We start from the raw sequence: 22,921 nt of genomic DNA, 5'->3' as shown, positions 1-22,921 counted from the left end.
TGGTGTTGTGAACCATTAGGAGTTGTGAACTTGTGTTGTTGGTGTTGATGTTGCACTTGTGAACAATCATTTGCACTTGTTGGTGTTGCACTTCTGTTGTTTGTGTTGCACATATGTTTTAAATTTCTGTCAAAATATATGCTGTCAAAATGTTGTATTGCTGTCAAAATTCAGCTTCCAGCAGGTTTTCACATGTGTGGCGCCTAAGCCTTAGGCGCCACACATGTGCAACGCCCAAGGCTTAGGCGCCACACATGTGAAAACCTGCTGGAACCTTTAAGCACACTCTTTCCCGCCACCTTTCCCTCCTCCGTTCCCTCAAATTTTGAGCACACCCTTTCCCGCCACCTTTCCCTCCTCCGTTCCCGCCAAAATTTCCATGTCTTCTTTCCCACCACCTTTCGCTCCTCCGTTCCCGCCAATATTTCCACGTCTTCTTTCCCGCCACCTTTCCCTCCTCCGTTCCCGCCAATATTTCCACGTCTCCTTTCCCGCCACCTTTCCCTCCTCCTTTCCCGCCAATATTTCGATGTCTCCTTTCCGGTCTATAAAAGGAGGCATTGGACTGCCTTCCTCCGTCATCCAGCCTCACTTGAGAACACTACCACCGCTTTAGTCAATATGAGTTTGCCTTGCTCGGATCAAAGCATCAGGCCTAAGAAAATGAAGAGTGCGAGTTTGCCTCAGGGGGTGGAAGCATTGGTACGCTCGTATGTGGACTTTCTGTTACTCTGTTTCACATGTGTAGCGCCTAAGCCTTAGGCGCCACACATGTGCAACGCCCAAGGCTTAGGCGCCACACATTCTGGCATGCTGAAAACTGCAGCACATAGTGCTTGAGGAGTACAAATATACATCACAAATAGTGCTTGAGGAGTTCAAATATACAACACAAAGAGGGTGGAGTTCAAACATACATAGGGTTCTTAAAGAACATACGTCCAAAAGTGCATACATAGTGGAGTTTCATAGTAAGAAAGCGCGCAAGCGAACAAGGTTCAACAACACATAGGGTTTGAAGATGAAAGCGCGCATGAGAATAGAAGCATCCGGCTCTATTGGGTCGAGCAAGGCCCCTTTCCCTTCTTCTTATTCCTCTCTTCTTCCTCTTCCTCTTCCCTTTTGCGCATTTTTGAAGCCTCTTCTTTAACCCTCTCCGTGAAGCGTTGATGCTCCCGCTCTCTCTTTGTTGCGCCCTCTGCCATCATCTTCTTAAAGTTAGCTTCATATTCTTTTTTACATTTCTCTAGCGTCTTCCTGTCATTCTCCTTTATCCTAGCCTCATATCTCATGCGCTGAAGTTCCATTTGCCACTGCTCATCCATCCTTGCCTTATGCTCCTCATCCTTCTTCTTTCGCGCTTTGGTTGCATCCTCATCCCTCAACTTCTTTGCAACCCTCTCCATCAACCGCTGCTCCTCACTGGATGCATCCTTCTCCTCCCCCCACTCCGCTTTTGCCTTGTTGGGTTGAGAAGCGGCCATACCTACAAAACATGCATCAAAGCTCATAGTTAGTAAAATAACACACAAAGGAGCATGAAAAACAACATGATAAAGATAAGTCAAATATGTGACATGCGGAAATGATCCTCGTAGGTATCCACGCATACCAATCCTAGTAAGTCCACCACCTATCCCACCACTGCCTCTAGCACCACCACCTATCCCACCCCTGCCTCTAGCACCACCACGACCTATCCCACCCCTGCCTCTAGCACCACCCCTGCCTCTAGCACCACGTCCTCTAGTAAGCCCAAGTCGGCTAGGAAGATGTTGAGTAGGAACTTGTTGGGTTGTGCTTGCTTGACCCGTCCCTTGTTGGCTCGTGCTTCCTTGACCCGTCCCTTGTTGGCTTGAACTTGGTTGGCTAGGACTTGGTTGGCTAGGACTTAGTTGGCTAGGACTTGGTTGGCTTGACCTGGAATCATTGTTTTTGGACTTCTTCTTTCGCGTCGTATAGCTTCTTGTGTTGTGCCCTGTTACACCGCACTCTCCACAATGTGATCTCTCAGTAGGCTCTTGGAATTGGTTGTTTCCCATTTCTCTGCCACCACCATGGCCCCATCCATCCATGTCTCCTCTAAAATGCTTTGTCTTTCGTCTTCCCAGTTTCACAACCTTCCACTCTGGGTCGGGCCATAGTTGTACTCCATGATACTCCGGCCATTGTGATTAGTCAAGGTATGGTTCAAATCTAGGAGCCCATGTATGCTACATGGTCATGATCGAGAACTTGGACTCCCTCACGGTTAGTGGATGGTTGACGTCCACATTCCTACTGCGAGCTGCCGTGTACAAATGCGAGCATGCGAGATGAAGCAACCTTGGCCTCCCACAAGAGCAATCACACAAGGATAAAGATACCTTGAACGCCCTGTTTCCGTGTTGCTGGCCATCGTTTGTCGTTCCTCCGGGTTCATTCACTTGGTATGTCCAATCCTCGTTGTTGTACAGGGTAGCCGTTTGGGAGTCATCCTTTCGTGATTGAAATACCATCCATTTGTCAACCTTTGGTAGAAACTGGTACTTGTACTTTTTCTTGTTCTGTCCCGCAATCTGATCATCTGTTTCTTGCGAGTACTTTAGAAAGTATGCTCTCAAATTGTCGAATGTGTATTGAACTATTGCCGTCACCGGCAACGCACGGACACCCATCAACACCCGGTTGAAGCATTCTGCCATGTTACTTGTCATTTGACCATATCTTTGGCCATCTTCGTCATAAGCTCGTGCCCACTTGGCCCAAAGTTCAATGTGTCTGTTCAGAAACTCAAGCCCACCTGCATCAAGTTTTTTGTTTACAAGCAAAGCGTTGTACAATCTTGCAAATCGTTTGTCCGAAAATGCTTGACAACAATCTTGAAGATTATCCGCCAACTCCTTGCTACCACATGCCCGGTAGAAGTTTGCACAGAAATGCCTCATGCACCATCGATGATGCAAAGGAGCATGGCCGGGAATGACAATGTCCACCGCGTTAAGTATGCATTGATGGCGATCCGATATGACACATATTTCCCTCTCAAACGGTAATACTTTGGTTCTCAAAATATGCAAGAACCATTCCCAGTTAACATTGTTCTCTGCCTCAACCAAAGAAAAAGCCAAAGGCATCAACCGGTTATTGGCATCACTTGCTATTGCAACCAACAAAGTGCCCTTGAATTGTCCGATCAAAAACATGACATCGATGGAGATGACAGGATGACAGTGCTGAAAAGCCCTCACACATTGCTCAAATGCCCAAAATGCACGGCCAAATACGCGGACTCTATTTCCATTGAGAATCCTTGTTTTCTCCCCATACGGCTCGACCACATGAACCATGCCCGGGTTAGTGTGGGCAATAGCTCCCAACAACCTAGGTATGCGGTTGTATGCTTGCTCCCAATCACCATACAACATCTTGAATGCGGCTTGCTTTGCTTTCCATGCCTTACCATATTTGACCTCGTAGTGAAAGAGGGCTTTCACAAGGTCTTGTACGCTTTTTATGCTCATTATAGGAAGAGAGGAGATGGAGTTGGAAAGCCTATAAGCGATGAACTCGGAGGTGAGTTGTCTATGGCTTTGCGACGAAAGGGCACCATCAACCCTCTTGCCTCGACACATGTGAGGCATACAACTGACAATGTTCCATCCTGGCCCTCCTTTCCATGGTCTTGCACGGACAATCAAAGGACACCCTCTATCCTCACATGCAACCGTGTAACGCAGCTTCATGTTTGAATGAACAACTTTGTGTGGCCTATAATGCGTAATAGAATATTCATCCAACCACATCTTCAGTTCAAAGAATGTTTCGAACTTTGACCCCGGCAAAATAATATTCTTCCCATGTGTGTCCCAATGAGAAGGTGGCCTAACTCCAAACAATATGCCTTCGCCTCCGTCAACCACGGCTTCATCCGCAAGGCAAAGATCCTCGAACAATGGTGTCCGGTGATCACGCTTTAATACCTTCATGAAAGCTTCAGCCTCCTTTACCGTGAACCCTTCCTCATCAACTTCTTCATCAGGACCCTCATCGTCAAACTCAGAGGCATAGCCACGTGAGTACGGAATAGAATGTTCCATTGTCTCTTGCAAATTATATTTGTCCAAATCACCAAGATTGTTGTCATGAAGAACATTACCATCATTCTCATCATCATCGTGCTCATCATTAGCCTCTACCAATGGTTCATGTTCAATGTTGACCTCTTCGTTGGCCTCATCGACACAAGAAAGAGGATCAATGTTGGCCTCTTCGTTGATGGGTGCAGGAATAGCTTCAACAATCGGAGAGGCAACCCGGTTCAAATCCAACAAGTTAGGAACATTTGTTTTGATGGCAAATAACTCTAGAGCCTTGTCTAGTGATTCGGCCACCGTATCCTTGTATGCAAGCCAACGTTGCTCGGAGTTGACACGCATGGTCTTCCAACGAATGTGCATTCCGAATCCCACATTATGCCTACCATCAAACTCAACTACATCACTAGGGTCCATCCAATTTAAATCCTTTCGGACTTGTTCCAACAATTCACCATAGCTAGGACACAAATCGAACACCATGTCAAGCTCATCCGGGTCCGGATCAATATTGCCTTTTAAAAAGGCATCCTTATCCACATGATGAACATAAACACATGTTCTTCCCATCCCTAAACAACAAAACATAGAACTTTTTTTATAAGCAATCATACAACTACAATAACCCTAGCCTAACTTCCAAACAACCATAACCCTAACCACATCATAACCCTAACACAACCAAACATCCCTAACCCTAGCCTAACCCTAAAACAACCATAATGCAAACGTCCAAACAACCCTAATCCTAACCCCATCATACCCCTTATCCTAACATACAAACAAATACAACAATATCATATACATCCCACATTTCATGAAAAACTAGGGTTTCCTCAAATTTGCAAAAAAAAGACCATAAAAGATTTTTCTTTGGATGAGAACGAGGGGAGAGGTGGGGATTACCTTAGGGGAGTGATTGGACAACAAATGCCCGGTCCAAACCTTCAGATTTGGTGATTTGAAGAGGGGCCCGTGGCTGGGAGAGGGGGCTGGGGGAGGGGAATGAGGAGGGGGTGGGGAGGGGGTGGGGAGGGTGGTTGGCCCGTGGCTGTATAAGTCATTGTGTGGCGTCTAAGCGTTCGGCGCCACACATTACAATGTGTGACGCCTGAGGCTTAGGCGTCACACGGCCTGGGGGTGGGCCCTCTCTGCCAGGTGGTCGGGGGGTGTGGCGTCGAATGGCTAGGCGTCACACAGTGTAGTGTGGCGCCTAGGTGTCGGGCGCCACACAAAAGGGTCAGTCGGGTGACATATTTTCCCCGAGGGGTCACTCCGTGAGTTCTTTCCCCCGAGGGGTCATTTTTATCAATTTTGCCCATGGACGACTGCATTATCACATCACAAAAAGGGCACGCCATGCGCGACGTGCTCACCATGCTCGGGGAGGCCAAGCCGCGCCGTAAGAGCGGGAGCTCCGCCGCCGCTGCCGGCGGCAATGTCGCCGCCATGACAGTGGTTGTGGCCGCGCCCGTCGTTGACAAGGACAAGCCGGTTTTCAGCACGACGCTGGACTCCGTCTGATCTGATGGATAAACATTTTTTCCCAACTTGTATGTAGGTAGATTAATTTTTTTCCACTTGATTATTTAATTTTGAGATTGTAAGCAACCATTTGATGTCAGGATTAATTCGGCGCATAGATAAACCATGTAAATTAATTATTAATGTAAGAATGGCCAATAAGCACATCTATTCATGAAAGATACACATATATGGATTCCGAACTCAAATGTCCAGATTATTGTATCAGATTTGCCGGATGATTGATTGAATTTTGGAAAAAGAACATCAATTTTGAAAAGAATCCACAATTTCTTTTTTATCAAATATGAAAAAGGTTCACGAATTTGAAAAAAGTTCATCGATTATGATAAAAGTTTACAAATTTGAAAGAAGTTCAAATATGTGAATAAAAGTTCACGAATTTTAAAAACAATTCATAAATTTTGAAAAATAAGTTAATTGAATTTAGAAAATGTTCATCAAATTGGAAAAGAAACCATCTAATTTTGAAAAAGTTTATCAATTTATACAACAGGTTCACAAAGTTTTGAAAAACCGCGCATTTAAAAAACAAAAAAGGATAAGAAAAAAAGAACCGGACTGGAGAATGAAATATAAATTACGAAAGTGAAGTATCATTACAAATGCGGAAGACACGGAGACGTGCAAATTCCAGGTTCGAACCTGGCTGCCGCACCTTTTTTATACATTTCTAAAAACAGAAAAATGGGTTGTCCAACTGGAAGTACTGCCGGCGCCGGTTGCAAAATACACATTAAGAAGTGCCTGCAGCGCCAAATAGGATTCGCTAAGCGAGACATGGAGCTGCCCCTTTAGGCCGCTTGTCTCACACCACATGGCGAACTTTGGTTCGCATTCGACATTCCATGATTTTATTACCTACAATAATGTGTCTGCCTATTTTCTGGTCTGTGTTCAAGTTTTTAGTGTCTAATTTTTCTTGTTTTCTCGTGGGTGTTGCTTTTGGGGATTTTGAATGCGTGTGTGTGTGCGCGCGCGCGCGCGCGCAGGTGTGGCAGAAAATACTTTACTTAGTTTTTAAAAAATGTTCAGTGCACATTAAAACATGTTCATGGAATAAAAAAATTTGGTCGCGCGGTTCCAATATAATGTCCATACAATTCAAAGAAATTGCTGGTGTCATTTCACAAGTGTTCACATGTTTAAAAATATATCCATGTCATTCTCTAAAAATGTCCGTGAAATGTAAAAATTGGTTCATGTCATTTCTAAAAAATACACATACCATTCTCAGATTTGTTTGTGAGAAATTTTCATGCATATACAATTAAGTTCGTAACATCTTTAAACGATGCCCATGAAATTGAAAATGTCTAAGAGATATTAAAAATGTAGATCAGTAAAAATTTGTTCATTCTATTTTATAAAAATCTCAACGTGTGTATAAAATAGTTCATCGTGTATTCAAAATGTCAACTTCCATTTGGCAAATGATCAACATGTGCTTGAAAAATATATTCAATGCAACTCATTATGTTTTCTCTTTGAGAGAAAACACACTTTATTAGTTATTCAAACCAGTGTTTACATGGATTACAAAGGGACCATGTGGGTTTCCCAGCCATAGATGACGACCCATAGCTAAGCTAACAGCGTGGCTTGCAATGGAATGAGCCTCAAAATTAATTATTCTACGCTCATAAACTAGAGAACAATTATTGAAAATGAACAATTTGTTCCCTAAATTCTCTTGTGATCGCTCGATAGGCTCATGTTGCCCCTTGCCGAATTTTGTTCACCACCATTTAGAAAAGTTAGTTTTGTTTTTGAAATTGTGAACAATTTTTGGAAACATGCACATTTTTGAACAATTTTTGATTATTTAATGTTGAGATTGTAAGCAACCATTTGATGTCAGGATTAATTAGGCACATAGATAAACCATGTTAGTTAATTATTAATGGAAGAATGGTCAATAAGCACATCTATTCATGAAAGATACACATATATGAATTCCGAATTCAAATGTCCAAATTACTGTATCAGATTTCCTAGATGAGAATTAACAACCCAAATGATAAGTGTCACATGTCACTTGCGCGGCATTTCCATCGTGAATTCCGACCGTGGCACTGCAACCTTCAGATTTCGCCAACGGCTGCAGATGATGCAACGCAGCAGCGCTGCAACCGCAGGATACCGTCGCACGACGAGCACTGTAGAGCAACGAGCTCAGTGCTGCAACTGAAAGATCTCGCCGACGACACATGCTTCAATGCAACGGCGGCGAAGCTGAAACACGACATCCATGGAGGCACACCGATGACCGGCGTGGTGACCAGCGTTACCCACTGGCTTGTTTTGCGGTAATTGATCCTGCTGCATAGCTACGGATGAAACGAACGGTGGCTGGCGTCGCACCTCACCGATACTGCGATCGTCGGGGTGTCGAAACATCGCCGCTGCTATGAGTTGTCGGCGTCGGTGCAACGACAGGGTGCCGTGATGCAGAGGTCATGCGGCAAAGCGCCGTCCGTCGTCCTGCAGTGGCAGCCTGCCACGTGGTCTTTCTGCCTATGCTTGGGGAGCGGTGGATGCGAGCCCAACTGCCTAAGGAGGAAGAACATACCCTGCCTTGATGTGGATTGAGCGGCCACATGCACCAGATCGGACGGCTGACTAAGGGCATGTACACCGAGTAGCCCCAGGGATGCTGTCCCATAGGTTCGGGTGGTCCAGGTAGGTTCGGGTGGTGCTTTAAACATGTCAGGGGATCTTCTGCAGGAGGCAGCCTCTTGGGCAGAAAAAGTGAAAAACATGAAAAAATGTGAGAGCAAAAGATTATGACATTGGGAACCATAATATAGAAGACATAATATATAATTTTTAGAAAATCATCCGATTGATTTCTAGTAGCCGTCAAAGAAATCGGGCACATAAAAAGGGTTGGTAAATCATAGTTTTTTATAAGAACAAGACGAAACCCGGTGATTTTGTGAAAAATTCAACCTCAGCTGTTCTGCCTATTTTCTTCTATAACTACTACTTCCTCCGTCCGAAAATACTTGTCCTAACAATGAATATATTTGATGTATCTATAATTGAAATAAGTCTAGATTCATTCATTCAGACAAGTATTTTCGATCGGAGGAAGTACAATTACACGAACAATGACACGGAGTGGTAGTAATCAAAATTATTTCTAGATAAGGCATGGCCCGGCGACGCTGACGTCGCACCGGACGATGAGGCAGTCGTCTTTAAGATGCTTCTCGCCGACGGCCACGCAGTCGTTCTTGATGGGGCCGCCTGAGAGAGTCAAGGCGCGGCCGTCGTCGTCGTGATGGTTCCCGGCTTCCAGATCCTTGTGGCTGATGAACTTGTCCCAGCCCCAGGTGTCTCCTTCCTTGGAAAAGACATGCGCTTCACTGGTCCTGCTGTACGTGGACTTCGAGCTTCCGCCGGATACTATGCTCATCTTGACCATTGCCATGGTATCCCCGTGGACCATATAGCTGCCATACTCGAGGAACATGGAGAGGTGGCCGGCGCACGCCTTGTCCAAGCCGTTTGGACAGCACACGATGTACCACAGCCGGTCGCCGACGACGAAACCGCGTGATCTCACCTTGTGCCCGACGGCCGTCATCTTCTTAACCTGCGTGTAACGCTCGATCCGGAAATCGTGGTGGCGGCTCGTCCAGGGGACGATGGTTGAAGTGGAGATCTGCCGCCGGCCGCCGGCGCCAGGCACGGCGGACATGACCGCGGCGGAGAGTTGCTGCCGGCCGGCGCCGCGCAGGGCGGACAGGGTGGCCGGGAGCAATGCCATTGTTGTTGAGACGAGACGATCAACGGGGCTTGGGCTTGCTTGCAGCAGACGCAATGTGCGGCAGATGATGAGGCGCATAGGTACGGAGCCGATAGATATGGAACGGATCTCAGATGCAACGTGTTGGCTCTGGACACATGTACGTGGCTTGAGCATCCCAAACATTGATAATCGGTCTATCCCAGGAACCCTGATTGAAAATATAGAAAATTCCTTATATAACACTGTTTTTAATGTTCGTTCCTTATTTAACGTTGAATAAATATTTCTTCCTTATCTAGCATCGAGGGTAAATATTGTGCCTTATCTAACATTTTTTGTTCATTTTGTTAGCCCACGCCGTTAAAGTGACCTTGCATTGACGAAACTGCCCTTGTCCATAGAAAAAAAAGAGAAAGGAAAGAAACCCTGAGCGACGCCTCTCTCCGCCGACAAAACCTAGCCCCCCTTTCTCTCGTTCACCCAAACCCTAGCGAGATTAGGGGTGGGCACTATAAAACCGAAAACCGAAAAACCAAACCGAACCGAACCGTATTAACCGATTTGTCGGTTTACTTGATGGTTTGATTTTTGGTTCGGTGGGAAATTTCAAGGTTGTTCGGTTTTTTGTTTTTGTTCGGTTTTTGGTGCCCAGAAACCGAATAAACCGAACAAACCGATATGTGGGATACCCCATGTAATACCTTGTTTTCAAAAGTGTAATAGTATGGAGGCATCACACATTTCTCCACACATAATACATTTCACATTTCATGTGTTTTTTCTACTTAATTATGGTTACTAGTTTGCTTGACTGTATAAACCATAAAATGATATTAAGGTTGCTAGAACTTGTGATTATCTTTTTGCATATTATACAATCCAAATTAGTGCTCTCGAGTCATTACACTTATACTGACAAATGCATGAATTTTGGTTTTTCGGTTAACCAAACAAATCAAACCGATATATTATGGTTAATATGGTTCGGTTTCTAAATTTTGAACGGTTATTTCGGTTTCTATTCCTTCAAAACCGAAATTATATAGAACCAAATAAACCGAACCGTATCAACCATATAAACCAAACGCCCAACCCTAAGCGAGATGGACGGCGGCGGTGCCGCAGATGGATCCGCGCCGGAGGGGGTCGGCTAGGGCGCGATGCCGGATGGCCCCGGCCAGGGCACGACGCCGGAGGGGGCCGGCCAGGGCACCACGCCGGAGGGGGCGTCCAAGGCGCGACGCCAGAGGGGCCCGGCCAGGGCGCGGCGTCGGAGTGGTCAGGCCAGTGTGCGGCGTCAGCGGGTGGGGGTGGCTTGGCGAGTGGCTCGGCAGCAGCTTCAGGACAGGGTGCGGCTTAGTTGGCCCCGACTACATGGGCATGTCTAGAGGGGTAAGATTTCTTGGAGATTTCAATGTAATGTTAATAGCAATACAGTCCATCTAGTAGTAATTATCATGCAAACTTGTCTTTTAAATTCATAGGATGAATCCAAATTCAAGTTATTTGCTCAAAATTAAATTGTTTGGCAATCGAAAGAAAGCTCGAAAGGAGATAAGATGTTTTTGTTTTGAGAAGCTCATCGATTGTGACTTGACAAATTATAAGGATTTGGTTGAATCAATTGTAGAGCAATATCCGTCGGGTTATTAGGAAGTTGCACACGTCCAGTATTATGATGATGTTCTTAAAACCATAAGCACTGATTCCGGCCAGGCGGTGATGACAGGGGTAAAGGAAGTATTCCCACAGGTAGAACATAGGGAATGCATGTTTCACTTGGTGTCATACTTTAAGAAAAGTATCACGAAAAAGTATTTGACGACCACCTTTGGTCTCCTTCTTACTCATGGAACAAATATATATTTGAGAAAATTAGGTTGCAATGGAGACAGCAAAGCCAGCGGCAACTGCATATCTTAGGAAGTGGCACACTAGGTTGTGGACTAGGAGTCAGTTCTCAACCATTTGTAAGGTGGACTATGTAACCAACAACCTCGCAGAGTGCTTCAATAATTGGATTAAGCACCACAAGTCTTTGAACTTGGATGACTTAATGGACAAGCTTAGGCAGATGATTATGATCATGTGGAATCGAAGGAGAAAAGTAGCAAAGAAGCTAGATGTCATTGATTTTTCCCCACATAATTAAGAAGTTGAATGCAAAGAGTAGAGTGTTAAACTTAGAGGTGGTAGAAATCTCGAAAGAAGTTGCTGAAGTTACTCAATTAGGAGGCAACGAATTTAGGTTTGTCGTTAACTTGCATGACAACACATGTTCTTGTAGACAATGGCATGTTTTTGGTCTTCCTTTGTAACGCCCAAGATGCGACCCTATCCTTAATTTGGCACGAGGGCCTCGTCAGGGATAGAAGCGCATCTCGTCGTTTCGCAAGAATGGAAATCGTTACAAGTACATGTACTGAAAAGAAGAGATATATGGAATTGGCTTACACTCGCCACAAGCTACATCAGAGTCACATCAGTACAATACATAAATATCACGAAGAAGAGCAGGGTCCGACTACGGGCGAAAACAAACGAGAAAAGAAAAACGACGTCCATCCTTGCTATCCCAGGATGCCGGCCTGGAAGCCATCCTAGATCGATGAAGAAGAAGCAACTCCAAATGAACAATCAACGCGCTCGCGTCAAGTAACCCTTTACATGTACCTGCAACTGGTGTTGTAGTAATCTGTGAGCCACAGGGGACTCAGCAATCTCATTTTCAAAGGTATCAAGACTAGCAAGGTTTAATGGGTGTGGTATGGTTACGTGGTGAGGCTGCAGCAAGCGACTAAGCATATGTGAGGTGGCTAACTTACGAGTACAAGAATAAAGAGGGGGATGATCTACGCATAACGGACGTGAACTACTGATGATCAAATGAATGATCCTGAACACCTACTTACGTCAAACATAACCCAACCGTGTCCTCGATCGGAGAAGGAACTTGCGAAAGAGACAGTCACGGTTATGCACTCAGTTGGCATATTTTAATTAAGTTAACTTCAAGTTATCTAGAACCAGTGTTAAACAAAGTTTCCACGTTGCCACATAACCGTGGGCATGGCGTTCCGAAAGATTTAACCCTACAGGGGTGCTCCAACTAGTCCATCACAAATTACCACAAGCCGCATAGAAATCCTCGATCACGAAACTCGCGATCTCGACGGACTCCTTAGTGGAAAACCTCAACTCTGAGATTATCCAAAGCATCACCGGAATCCCGATGCACAAGACATTCGTCAAAGGTAAAACTAATCCAGCAAAGTCGCCCGACGTGTCGACGATCCCGATAGGAGCCGTTATCTCATTCTCAGGACACGATCGGATGAGCGCAGCGTACAGTGGCCTGATAGAAATCTCCCGAGTTGCCCCGGGTTGACCCCGCAAATGGGACTAGTTTGGACCAACACCATCAGCACTCGCCCTCCCTGTATTATGTAAAATTACTCCTCGGGTTCATGACGCCCTATGCTTTCAGAATTAACAGAATTATTATGTTGGGCAAATATAGTACCAATGTTGGGCCTTGCTAGACCAGCTTTAATCTAAAACGAATTATCAAAGGGGTCCCATAACAACCCCGATCGTGTTAGGAGCGCTCAATTATGGAACATAACACCGGTAGCCGAAACTAAGGGGTCAAAGGTGGAACAAAACACCAAGATAGAAAGGCCAAGCCTTCCACCTTTTACCAACTATATAGGTGCATTAAATTAAATAGCATTAATATGGTGATATAACAAGGAACCCATGTCATCACATGGAAGCAACTGCACCTGCAACTAGCAACGCTAACACATGGTTAAGCAAGCGGCAACATAGCCAATCAGTGGTTTGCTAGGTTGTGAACAGGTTGAAGGTCTTCATGGCAATGTTGAGAGGCTGATATTTAACAGGTGGTAGGCGGCGAGACATAACGATAGAAACGGTAAAACTAGCATGGCAATGATAGTAATGGTATCTGGGGAAATGGTCATCTTGCCTGAGATCCCGCTTGGAAGAAGAATGACTCCGTGAAACAGACGAACCGATGTAGTCGAACGGGTCCTCATTTTCCGACACGCTTGCGGAACTCTATTCGAGACGAAGGAAACCGGAAACAAGCATCAACACAGATATTCACCACGGCACATGCACGACAAGATGCAATCCACATATGATGCATGATCAGTTGAATATAGGCAAGATATGGCATATCAATTCACAACAATCAAACTCTACACATTAAGTGAAGTTCAATATGCAACGAGTTGCATATTGACGAAACTCCACATACGAATTATTTAGTTCTATCCCGATTAGGTACACGACAATATTAAGTGTGGTTAAACATAGCAAGAGGTGAAGCGTAATTAATCTACCTATCTAGGCATTTTTAATGAGGTCGGAAACGACATATAGCATCTCCGAGATGACCTCATACGTTAATTTATAATTCTGTCCAGATCTGAACTAACATGTTTTAATATTTGTTAAACAGCAAAATAAATAGGTTCACGTGATTCTACGCGTCGTTACAATCAATTTACACATAGGGAACATCTCCAACGAAGCTACGGTTCAAAAGATACGAACACCGCAAGATATTATGGCATGAATGCAATATGTGTGCAACGACAGTCACAAGCATTTTCAAAACAAGAAGTGAACAATATATTATGAAACTACACGAGATTCTAAGCAAGTTTCATATAGGACACGATCAAAACGGAGCAACGGTTCAACAACTACGAGCTAAACAAGAAATCACTATAATCTGTCCAAAACAGCCACATAGCATTTTCTACACCTTCGAACAACAAGCTACACAAATCCAAAATGCTCAAACAAGGCATGAGACCGTATAGGGCAAGATGTACTACAACGTGCAACTAATAACACCTAGCATGGGAGCATGGATCACTAGGAAAAGAACTCACAAAATGGCAGTTTTCGATCTGAAAGCATATTGACAGAAGCAAAACTATATGTTACAGGAATCCAAATAGCATGAAAATTCACAGAACGCTAGAGAATCTTAAGGTCTACAACTAACTCCATTGCACCAACCCCAAAAGAGCTACAGATCACCAGATAAACTCATGACAAGACAGCAACAAAATATAGCAGATTTCAGACTTAGAAATATTTCAGCATCTCCAAATAAGCACTATTTCCTAGCATATTGAGAGCAAGCAAACAACACCTAAACATGGATTTCTATTGCAACCAAAATTACCAGGGGCTAGCCTACACATCCAAGGGCAAATCTCTAGTTGACAGCTCATTCATATCATGCACGGATTAAATCACACAAAATAGACAAGAGGGCAACATGGCAAAATATCACGCGCACTAACTTGCTCAAAAGGTAAAACTAAATGCACAGTTAAATTCTATGGATTTTTCTACCCCGAAAATATATATAACATGAGGGGTTGGAAAAATAAAAATAATGCCACACGAATATGCGAGATTATGTCCTAAACACGATATAACACACTAGCGACGGAATCCTACATGCAAAAATACAAACAACTACTCTAAAATATATGGCAAAAGGTCCCTAAAAACATAAACATTTAAACTATGGGATTTGAGCAATCCGGACACGCACGAAAATTAATACGGGACAATTAGCATTATAGGATAGCACGCATTTCTAGGCATATGGCAAGTCAAATCACTTCAAACATGCATGCAAGTTGCAAATTATGAATCTACGCGAAAACTAATCAAGTTTGATATATAAATTGCTCCGATCCGACATACGGGTTAAATTCTACGGGCGTTTTAATATCTAACATTTTCCTGAAATAATTATATCGCCGAAAAATAGGAAAAAGACTAACGGGCCGAATCTGCAGGCGCATAATAACTATTTGGCGCCTAGGCGCACGATAGGGCGCGTGCAAATCTCACCTTGGGCCTGAGAGGAGTCGGCCTGAGAGGAAGGTGGTGGAGGCGGCCTCGGCTGGGGCGCACCTAGGCCGAGGCAAAGGGAGGCGTGGCACGCCGGCTCGGGCCTGGCCTGGCCGAGCCGGCGAAGAGGCGCGTGCCAGCTGCCGAGGACCTGCTCCTCCCGATCCAGATCGGGATCGAGGGGGAGCGGCGGCGGCGGCGCAACACCGGGACGGTGGAGGGGATTGGACGCAGGGAATGGCCTCGGAACGGTCGGAACTGGTCGGCGGCGAGGTGGCAAGGGCGGCGGCGAGCACTGCGGGGGTCTCCGACGGGCGGCGGCTCAGGGAGATGCACGGAGGCGCGGAGGAAAACCGAGGTGGCGCGGCGGCAGGCGACGGGAGTCGGCCGCGCAGTGGCCCTACTCCAGAGAGGCCGGCCGGCGCGGGCTGGATCTCCGGCAAGGGGGCGGCGGTCTTCCGGCGTGGTCCAGCACGACGTGCATGAAGCTGCAGCGAGGGGAAGCTCGGGGAGGCCGGCGGTTGACCCGGGTCCAGATGGGCTCGGGCGGGCTCAAATCGGGCCCCATGGGCCGGCGGCTGGAGGAGGTGGGAATGGCTGCGCGGCTAGGGTTAGGGTTAGCACGGGAAACGAGGGAGAGAGAGTGTGGCTGCCTAAAATGGCATGGGGGTCTATTTATAACAATGGGGGGCTAGGTTTAGCAGAATTTCGCCCCGGTTTCAACCACGCGATCTAAATCGGCCGGTTTTGAACGAAGGAAAGGCTAAGTGGATGTGTAGAGTAGGCTAGCCGGGGATGAGAGGGAAATGGTGCGGCACAGCAACGCGATTTAAAATGCCGAAAAACGTCCGACGATAGACCGGATACGGTGCCGCCACGGTCGACCGTTCGGGTACCAGATGGACTCCGATTGCAACGAAATTTGGCAGGCGGCCTACCTATATCTAAATAAGACCGCACGCCAAGTTTCAACCCAATCAGAGAAATTTTTAAACACACTTTAAAAAAAAGGGTTTGACGATGTCGCTGGCGCGTGCGTGTGTGGTTGGACTCACAACGGGCAAAAACGAACACGGAGAGAACCGGCAACTAATAGCGGATGCAAGTTTAGAAAACTGGTGGCAACGGAGTGCCGATGCAATGCAGATGATGCGCATGATGCGATGATGAATGCAACTTGTTGGGGAACGTCGCATGGGAATCAAAAAATTTCCTACGCGCACGAAGACCTATCATGGTGATGTCCATCTACGAGAGGGGATGAGTGATCTACGTACCCTTGTAGACCGTACAGCAGAAGCGTTAGTGAACGCGGTTGATGTAGTGGAACGTCCTCACGTCCCTCGATCCGCCCCGCGAACAATCCCGCGATCAGTCCCACGATCTAGTACCGACCGGACGGCACCTCCGCGTTCAGCACACGTACAGCTCGACGATCATCTCGGCCTTCTTGATCCAGCAAGAGAAACAGAGAGATAGAAGAGTTCTCCGGCATCGTGACGGCGCTCCGGAGGTTGGTGATGATCTCGTCTCAGCAGGGCTCCGCCCAAGCTCCGCAGAAACGCGATCTAGAGGAAAAACCGTGGAGGTATGTGGTCGGGCTGCCGTGGAAAAGTCGTCTCAAATCAGCCCTAAAACCTCTGTATATATAGGTGGGAGAGGGGGGCCTTTCCTTGGGGCTCAAGGAGCCCCAAGGGGGTCGGCCGAGCCAAGGGGGAAAGGTCTCCCCCCCCCCCCCCAAACCGAGTTGGACTTGGTTTGGTGGGTGGGAGTCCTTCCTTCCCTTCCCACCTCCTCCTTTTTTTCTTTCTCTTTGATTTTTCTTCCAATGCGCATAGGGCCCTTTTGGGCTGTCCCACCAGCCCACTAAGGGCTGGTGCGCCACCCTCAAGGCCTATGGGCTTCACCGGGGTGGGTTGCCCCCCCCCCTCCCGGTGAACTCCCGGAACCCATTCGTCATTCCCGGTACATTCCCGGTAACTCCAAAAACCTTCCGGTAATCAAATCAGGTCATCCTATATATCAATCTTCGTTTCCGGACCATTCCGGAAACCCTCGTGACGTCCGTCATCTCATCCGGGACTCCGAACAACATTCAGTAACCAACCATATAACTCAAATACACATAAAACAACGTCGAACCTTAAGTGGGCAGACCCTGCGGGTTCAAGAACTATGTAGACATGACCCGAGAGACTCCTCGGTCAATATCCAATAGCGGGACCTGGATGCCCATATTGGATCCTACATATTCTACGAAGATCTTATCGTTTGAACCTCGGTGCCAAGGATTCATATAATCCCGTATGTCATTCCCTTTGTCCTTCGGTATGTTACTTGCCCGAGATTCGATCGTCAGTATCCGCATACCTATTTCAATCTCGTTTACCGGCAAGTCTCTTTACTCGTTCCGTAATACAAGATCCCGCAACTTACACTAAGTCACATTGCTTGCAAGGCTTGTGTGTGATGTTGTATTACCGAGTGGGCCCCGAGATACCTCTCCGTCACACGGAGTGACAAATCCCAGTCTTGATCCATACTAACTCAACTAACACCTTCGGAGATACCTGTAGAGCATCTTTATAGTCACCCAGTTACGTTGCGACGTTTGATACACACAATGTATTTCTCCGGTGTGAGTGAGTTATATGATCTCATGGTCATAGGAACAAATACTTGACATGCAGAAAACAGTAGCAACAAAATGACACGATCAACATGCTACGTCTATTAGTTTGGGTCTAGTCCATCACGTGATTCTCCTAATGACGTGATCCAGTTATCAAGCAACAACACCTTGTTCATAATCAGAAGACACTGACTATCTTTGATCAACTGGCTAGCCAACTAGAGGCTTGCTAGGGACAGTGTTTTGTCTATGTATCCACACATGTAAATGAGTCTTCATTCAATACAATTATAGCATGGATAATAAACGATTATCTTGATACAGGAATTATAATAATAACTATATTTATTATTGCCTCTAGGGCATAATTCCAACAGTCTCCCACTTGCACTAGAGTCAATAATCTAGCCCTCACATCATCATGCGAATTACATTGTAATAAATCTAACACCCATACAGTTCTGGTGTTGATCATGCTTTGGCTGTGGAAGAGGTTTAGTCAGCGGGTCTGCTACATTCAGATCCGTGTGCACTTTGCATATATTTACGTCATCTCCTTCGACGTAGTCGCGGATGAGGTTGAAGCGTCGTTTGATGTGTCTGGACTTCTTGTGAAACCGTGGTTCCTTTGCTAAGGCAATGGCACCCGTGTTGTCACAGAACAAGGTTATTGGATTCAGTGCGCTTGGCACCACTCCAAGATCCGTCATGAACTGCTTCATCCAGACACCCTCCTTAGCCGCCTCTGAGGCAGCCATGTACTCCGCTTCACATGTAGAATCTGCTACGACGCTTTTCTTGGAACTGCACCAGCTTACCGCACCCCCATTAAGAATAAATACGTATCCAGTTTGCGACTTAGAGTCGTTCGGATCTGTGTCAAAGCTTGCATCGACGTAACCTTTTACGGCGAGCTCTTCGTCACCTCCATACATGAGAAACATCTCCTTAGTCCTTTTCAGGTACTTCAGGATATTCTTGACCGCTGTCCAGTGATCCACTCCTGGATTACTCTGGAACCTACCTGCCATACTTATGGCCAGGCTAACGTCCGGTCTAGTGCACAGCATTGCATACATGATAGAACCTATGGCTGAAGCATAGGGGACGGAACGCATATGCTCTCTATCTTCATCAGTTGCTGGGCACTGAGTCTTACTCAATCTCGTACCTTGTAAAACTGGCAAGAACCCCTTCTTGGACTATTCCATTTTGAACCTCTTCAAAACTTTATCAAGGTATGTGCTTTGTGAAAGTCCTATCAGGCGTTTTGATCTATCCCTATAGATCTTAATGCCTAGAATGTAAGCAGCTTCTCCTAGGTCCTTCATAGAGAAACATTTATTCAAGTAATCCTTTATGCTCTCCAAAAACTCTACGTTGTTTCCAATCAGCAATATGTCATCCACATATAATATTATAAATGCCACAGAGCTCCCACCCACTTTCTTGTAAATACAAGATTCTCCAACCACTTGTGTAAATCAAAGCGTTTGTTCCAACTCCGAGATGCTTGCACCAGTCCATAAATGGATCGCTGGAGCTTGCATACCTTGTTAGCATTCTTAGGATCGACAAAACCTTCGGGTTGCATCATATACAATTCTTCCTGAAGGAAACCGTTAAGGAACGCCGTTTTGACATCCATCTGCCAGATTTCATAATCGAAAAATGCAGCTATTGCTAACATGATTCTGACAGACTTAAGCATCGCTACGGGTGAGAATGTCTCATCGTAGTCAACTCCTTGAACTTGTGAAAAACCCTTTGCCACAAGTCGAGCTTTATAAACGGTCACATTGCCGTCAGCGTCTGTCTTCCTCTTAAAGATCCATTTGTTCTGAATAGCCTTGCGGCCCTCAGGCAGTACCTCCAAAGTCCACACTTTGTTCTCATACATGGATCCTATCTCGGACTTCATGTCTTCTAGCCATTTGTTGGAATCTGGGCCCACCATTGCTTCTTCATAATTTGCAGGTTCATTGTTGTCCAACAACATGATTGACAAGACGGGATTACTGTACCACTCTGGAGCAGCACGTGGTCTCGCCGACCTGCGTGGTTCGACAGAAACTTGAACCGGAGTTTCATGATCATCATCATTAACTTCCTCCTCCACCGGCGTCGCAACGACAGAGGTGTCCCCTTGCCCTGCACCACCATCCAGAGGGATGAGAGGTTCGACAACCTCGTCAAGTTCTATCTTCCTCCCACTCAACTCTCTCGAGAGAAACTCCTTCTCGAGAAAAGCTATGTTTTTAGCAACAAACACTTTGCCCTCGGATTTGAGATAGAAGGTGTACCCAACTGTCTCTTTTGGGTAACCTATGAAGACGCACTTTTCCGCTTTGGGTTCCAGCTTTTCAGGCTGAAGCTTTTTGACATAAGCATCACATCCCCAAACTTTAAGAAACGACAACTTTGGCCTTTTGCCATACCACAGTTCGTATGGTGTCGTCTCAACGGATTTTGATGGTGCCCTATTTAAAGTGAATGCAGCTGTTTCTAATACATAACCCCAAAACGATAACGGCAAATTGGTAAGAGACATCATGGATCGCACCATCTCTAATAAAGTACGATTACGACGTTCGGACACACCATTACGCTGTGGTGTTCCAGGCGGTGTCAACTGTGAAACAATTCCACATTGTCTTAAGTGAGCACCAAACTCGAAACTCAGATATTCACCCCCACGATCAGACCGTAGGAACTTGATCTTCTTGTTACGATGATTTTCAACTTCACTCTGAAATTGCTTGAACTTTTCAAATGTTTCAGACTTGTGCTTCATCAAGTAGACATAACCATATCTACTCAAATCGTCAGTGAAGGTGAGAAAATAACGATACCCGCCGCGTGCCTCCACGCTCATCGGACCACACACATCAGTATGTATGATTTCCAACAAGTCACTTGCACGCTCCATTGTTCCGGAGAACGGAGTCTTAGTCATCTTGCCCATGAGGCATGGTTCGCACGTGTCAAGTGAATCAAAGTCAAGTGACTCCAAAAGTCCATCAGCATGGAGTTTCTTCATGCGCTTTACACCAATATGACCTAAGCGGCAGTGCCACAAAAATATGGCGCTATCATTGTTAACTCTAACTCTTTTGGTCTCAATGTTATGTATGTGTGTATCGCTATCAAGATTCAATATGAACAATCCTCTCACATTGGGTGCAAGACCATAAAAGATGTTACTCACAGAAATAGAACAACCATTATTCTCTGACTTAAAAGAGTAACCGTCTCGCAATAAACAAGATCCAGATATAATGTTCATGCTCAACGCAGGCACTAAATAACAATGATTCAAGTTCATAACTAATCCTGATGGTAACTGAAGTGAAACTGTGCCGACGGTGATTGCATCAACCTTGGAACCATTTCCTACGCGCATCGTCACTTCATCTTTCGCCAGCCTTCGTCTATTCCGCAGTTCCTGTTTCGAGTTGCAAATATGAGCAACAGAATCGGTATCGAATACCCAGACACTACTACGAGAGCCGGTTAAGTACACATCAATAACTTGTATATCAAATATACCTGATTTTTCTTTGGCCGCCTTCTTATCTGCCAGATATTTGGGGCAATTGCGCTTCCAGTGACCCATACCCTTGCAATAGTAACACTCCGTTTCAGGCTTAGGTCCAGCTTTGGGTTTCTTCGTCGGATTGACAACAGGCTTGCCGCTCTTCTTTGAATTACCCTTCTTGCATTTGCCGTTTCTCTTGAAACTAGTGGTCTTATTCACCATCAACACTTGATGCTCTTTACGGAGTTCAGACTCTGCGACTTTCAGCATCGCAAACAACTCGCCGGGAGACTTGTTCATCCCTTGCATGTTGTAGTTCAACACAAAGCCTTTATAGCTTGGCGGCAGTGATTGAAGGATTCTGTCAGTGATAGCCTCTTGCGGGAGTTCAATCCCCAGCTCAGCTAGACGGTTTGAGTACCCAGACATTTTGAGCACATGTTCACTGACAGACGAGTTTTCCTCCATCTTGCAAGCATAGAATTTATCGGAGGTCTCATACCTCTCGATCCGGGCGTTCTTCTGAAAGATAAACTTCAACTCCTGGAACATCTCAAATGCTCCATGACGCTCAAAGCGACGTTGAAGTCCCGGTTCTAAGCCATACAAGCTGCACATTGAACTACTGAGTAGTCCTCCTTACGTGCTAACCAAGCGTTCTTAACATCCTGATCAGCCGTAGCGGGTGGTTCATCTCCTAGCGCAGCATTAAGGACATAATCCTTCTTCCCAGCTTGTAAGATTAGCTTAAGATTACGACCCCAGTCTACAAAGTTGCTTCCATCATCTTTCAACTTAGCTTTCTCTAGGAACGTATTAAAATTCAGGATGACTGTCGCGTGAGCCATGATCTACAACACAAATATATTCAAAGTGGACTTAGACTATGTTCAAGATAATTAGAGTTTAACTTAATCAAAATTATACGCTAAACTCCCACTCAAAAAGTACATCTCTCTAGTCATTTGAGTGGTTCATGATCCACTTACACTAGCTCAAGTCCGATCATCACGTGAGTTGAGTATAGTTTCAGTGGTAAGCATCCCTATGCTAATCATACCATCTATATGATTCATGATCGACCTTTCGGTCTCATGTGTTCTGAGGCCATGTCTGCACATGCTAGGCTCGTCAAGCTTAACCCGAGTGTTCCGCGTGCGCAACTGTTTTGCACCCGTTGTATGTGAACGTTGAGTCTATCACACCCGATCATCACGTGGTGTCTCGAAACGACGAACTGTAGCAACGGTGCACAGTCGGGGAGAACACAATTTCGTCTTGAAATTTTTAGTGATAGATCACCTCATAATGCTACCGTTGTTCTAAGCAAAATAAGGTGCATAAAAGGATTAACATCACATGCAATTCATAAGTGACATGATATGGCCATCATCATGTGCTTCTTGATCTCCATCACCAAAGCACCGCCACGATCTTCTTGTCACCGGCGCCACACCATGATC

General features: G+C 45.6%; 1 protein-coding gene across 1 annotated transcript; it reads right to left on the bottom strand.

Moving 5' to 3' along the window:
* Positions 1 to 1,055: 1,055 nt before the first annotated feature.
* Positions 1,056 to 1,484, bottom strand: LOC123404317 (vicilin-like seed storage protein At2g18540). The gene has a single exon (XM_045098242.1). The coding sequence runs from the start codon at positions 1,482 to 1,484 to the stop codon at positions 1,056 to 1,058; it is 429 nt and encodes a 142-aa protein (XP_044954177.1).
* Positions 1,485 to 22,921: the final 21,437 nt, after the last annotated feature.

Source organism: Hordeum vulgare, chromosome 6H, assembly GCF_904849725.1.
Source record: "Hordeum vulgare subsp. vulgare chromosome 6H, MorexV3_pseudomolecules_assembly, whole genome shotgun sequence".
In the NCBI taxonomy this organism is placed as follows: Eukaryota; Viridiplantae; Streptophyta; class Magnoliopsida; order Poales; family Poaceae; genus Hordeum; species Hordeum vulgare.
The sequence above is the reverse complement of the archived record's forward strand: the minus strand, read 5'-3'. Positions and strand labels throughout refer to the sequence as shown.

What these genes read in the sequence shown, in the direction of transcription:
- LOC123404317 (XM_045098242.1), bottom strand. Translation starts at nt 1,484, where the DNA reads ATGGCCGCTTCTCAACCCAACAAGGCAAAAGCGGAGTGGGGGGAGGAG.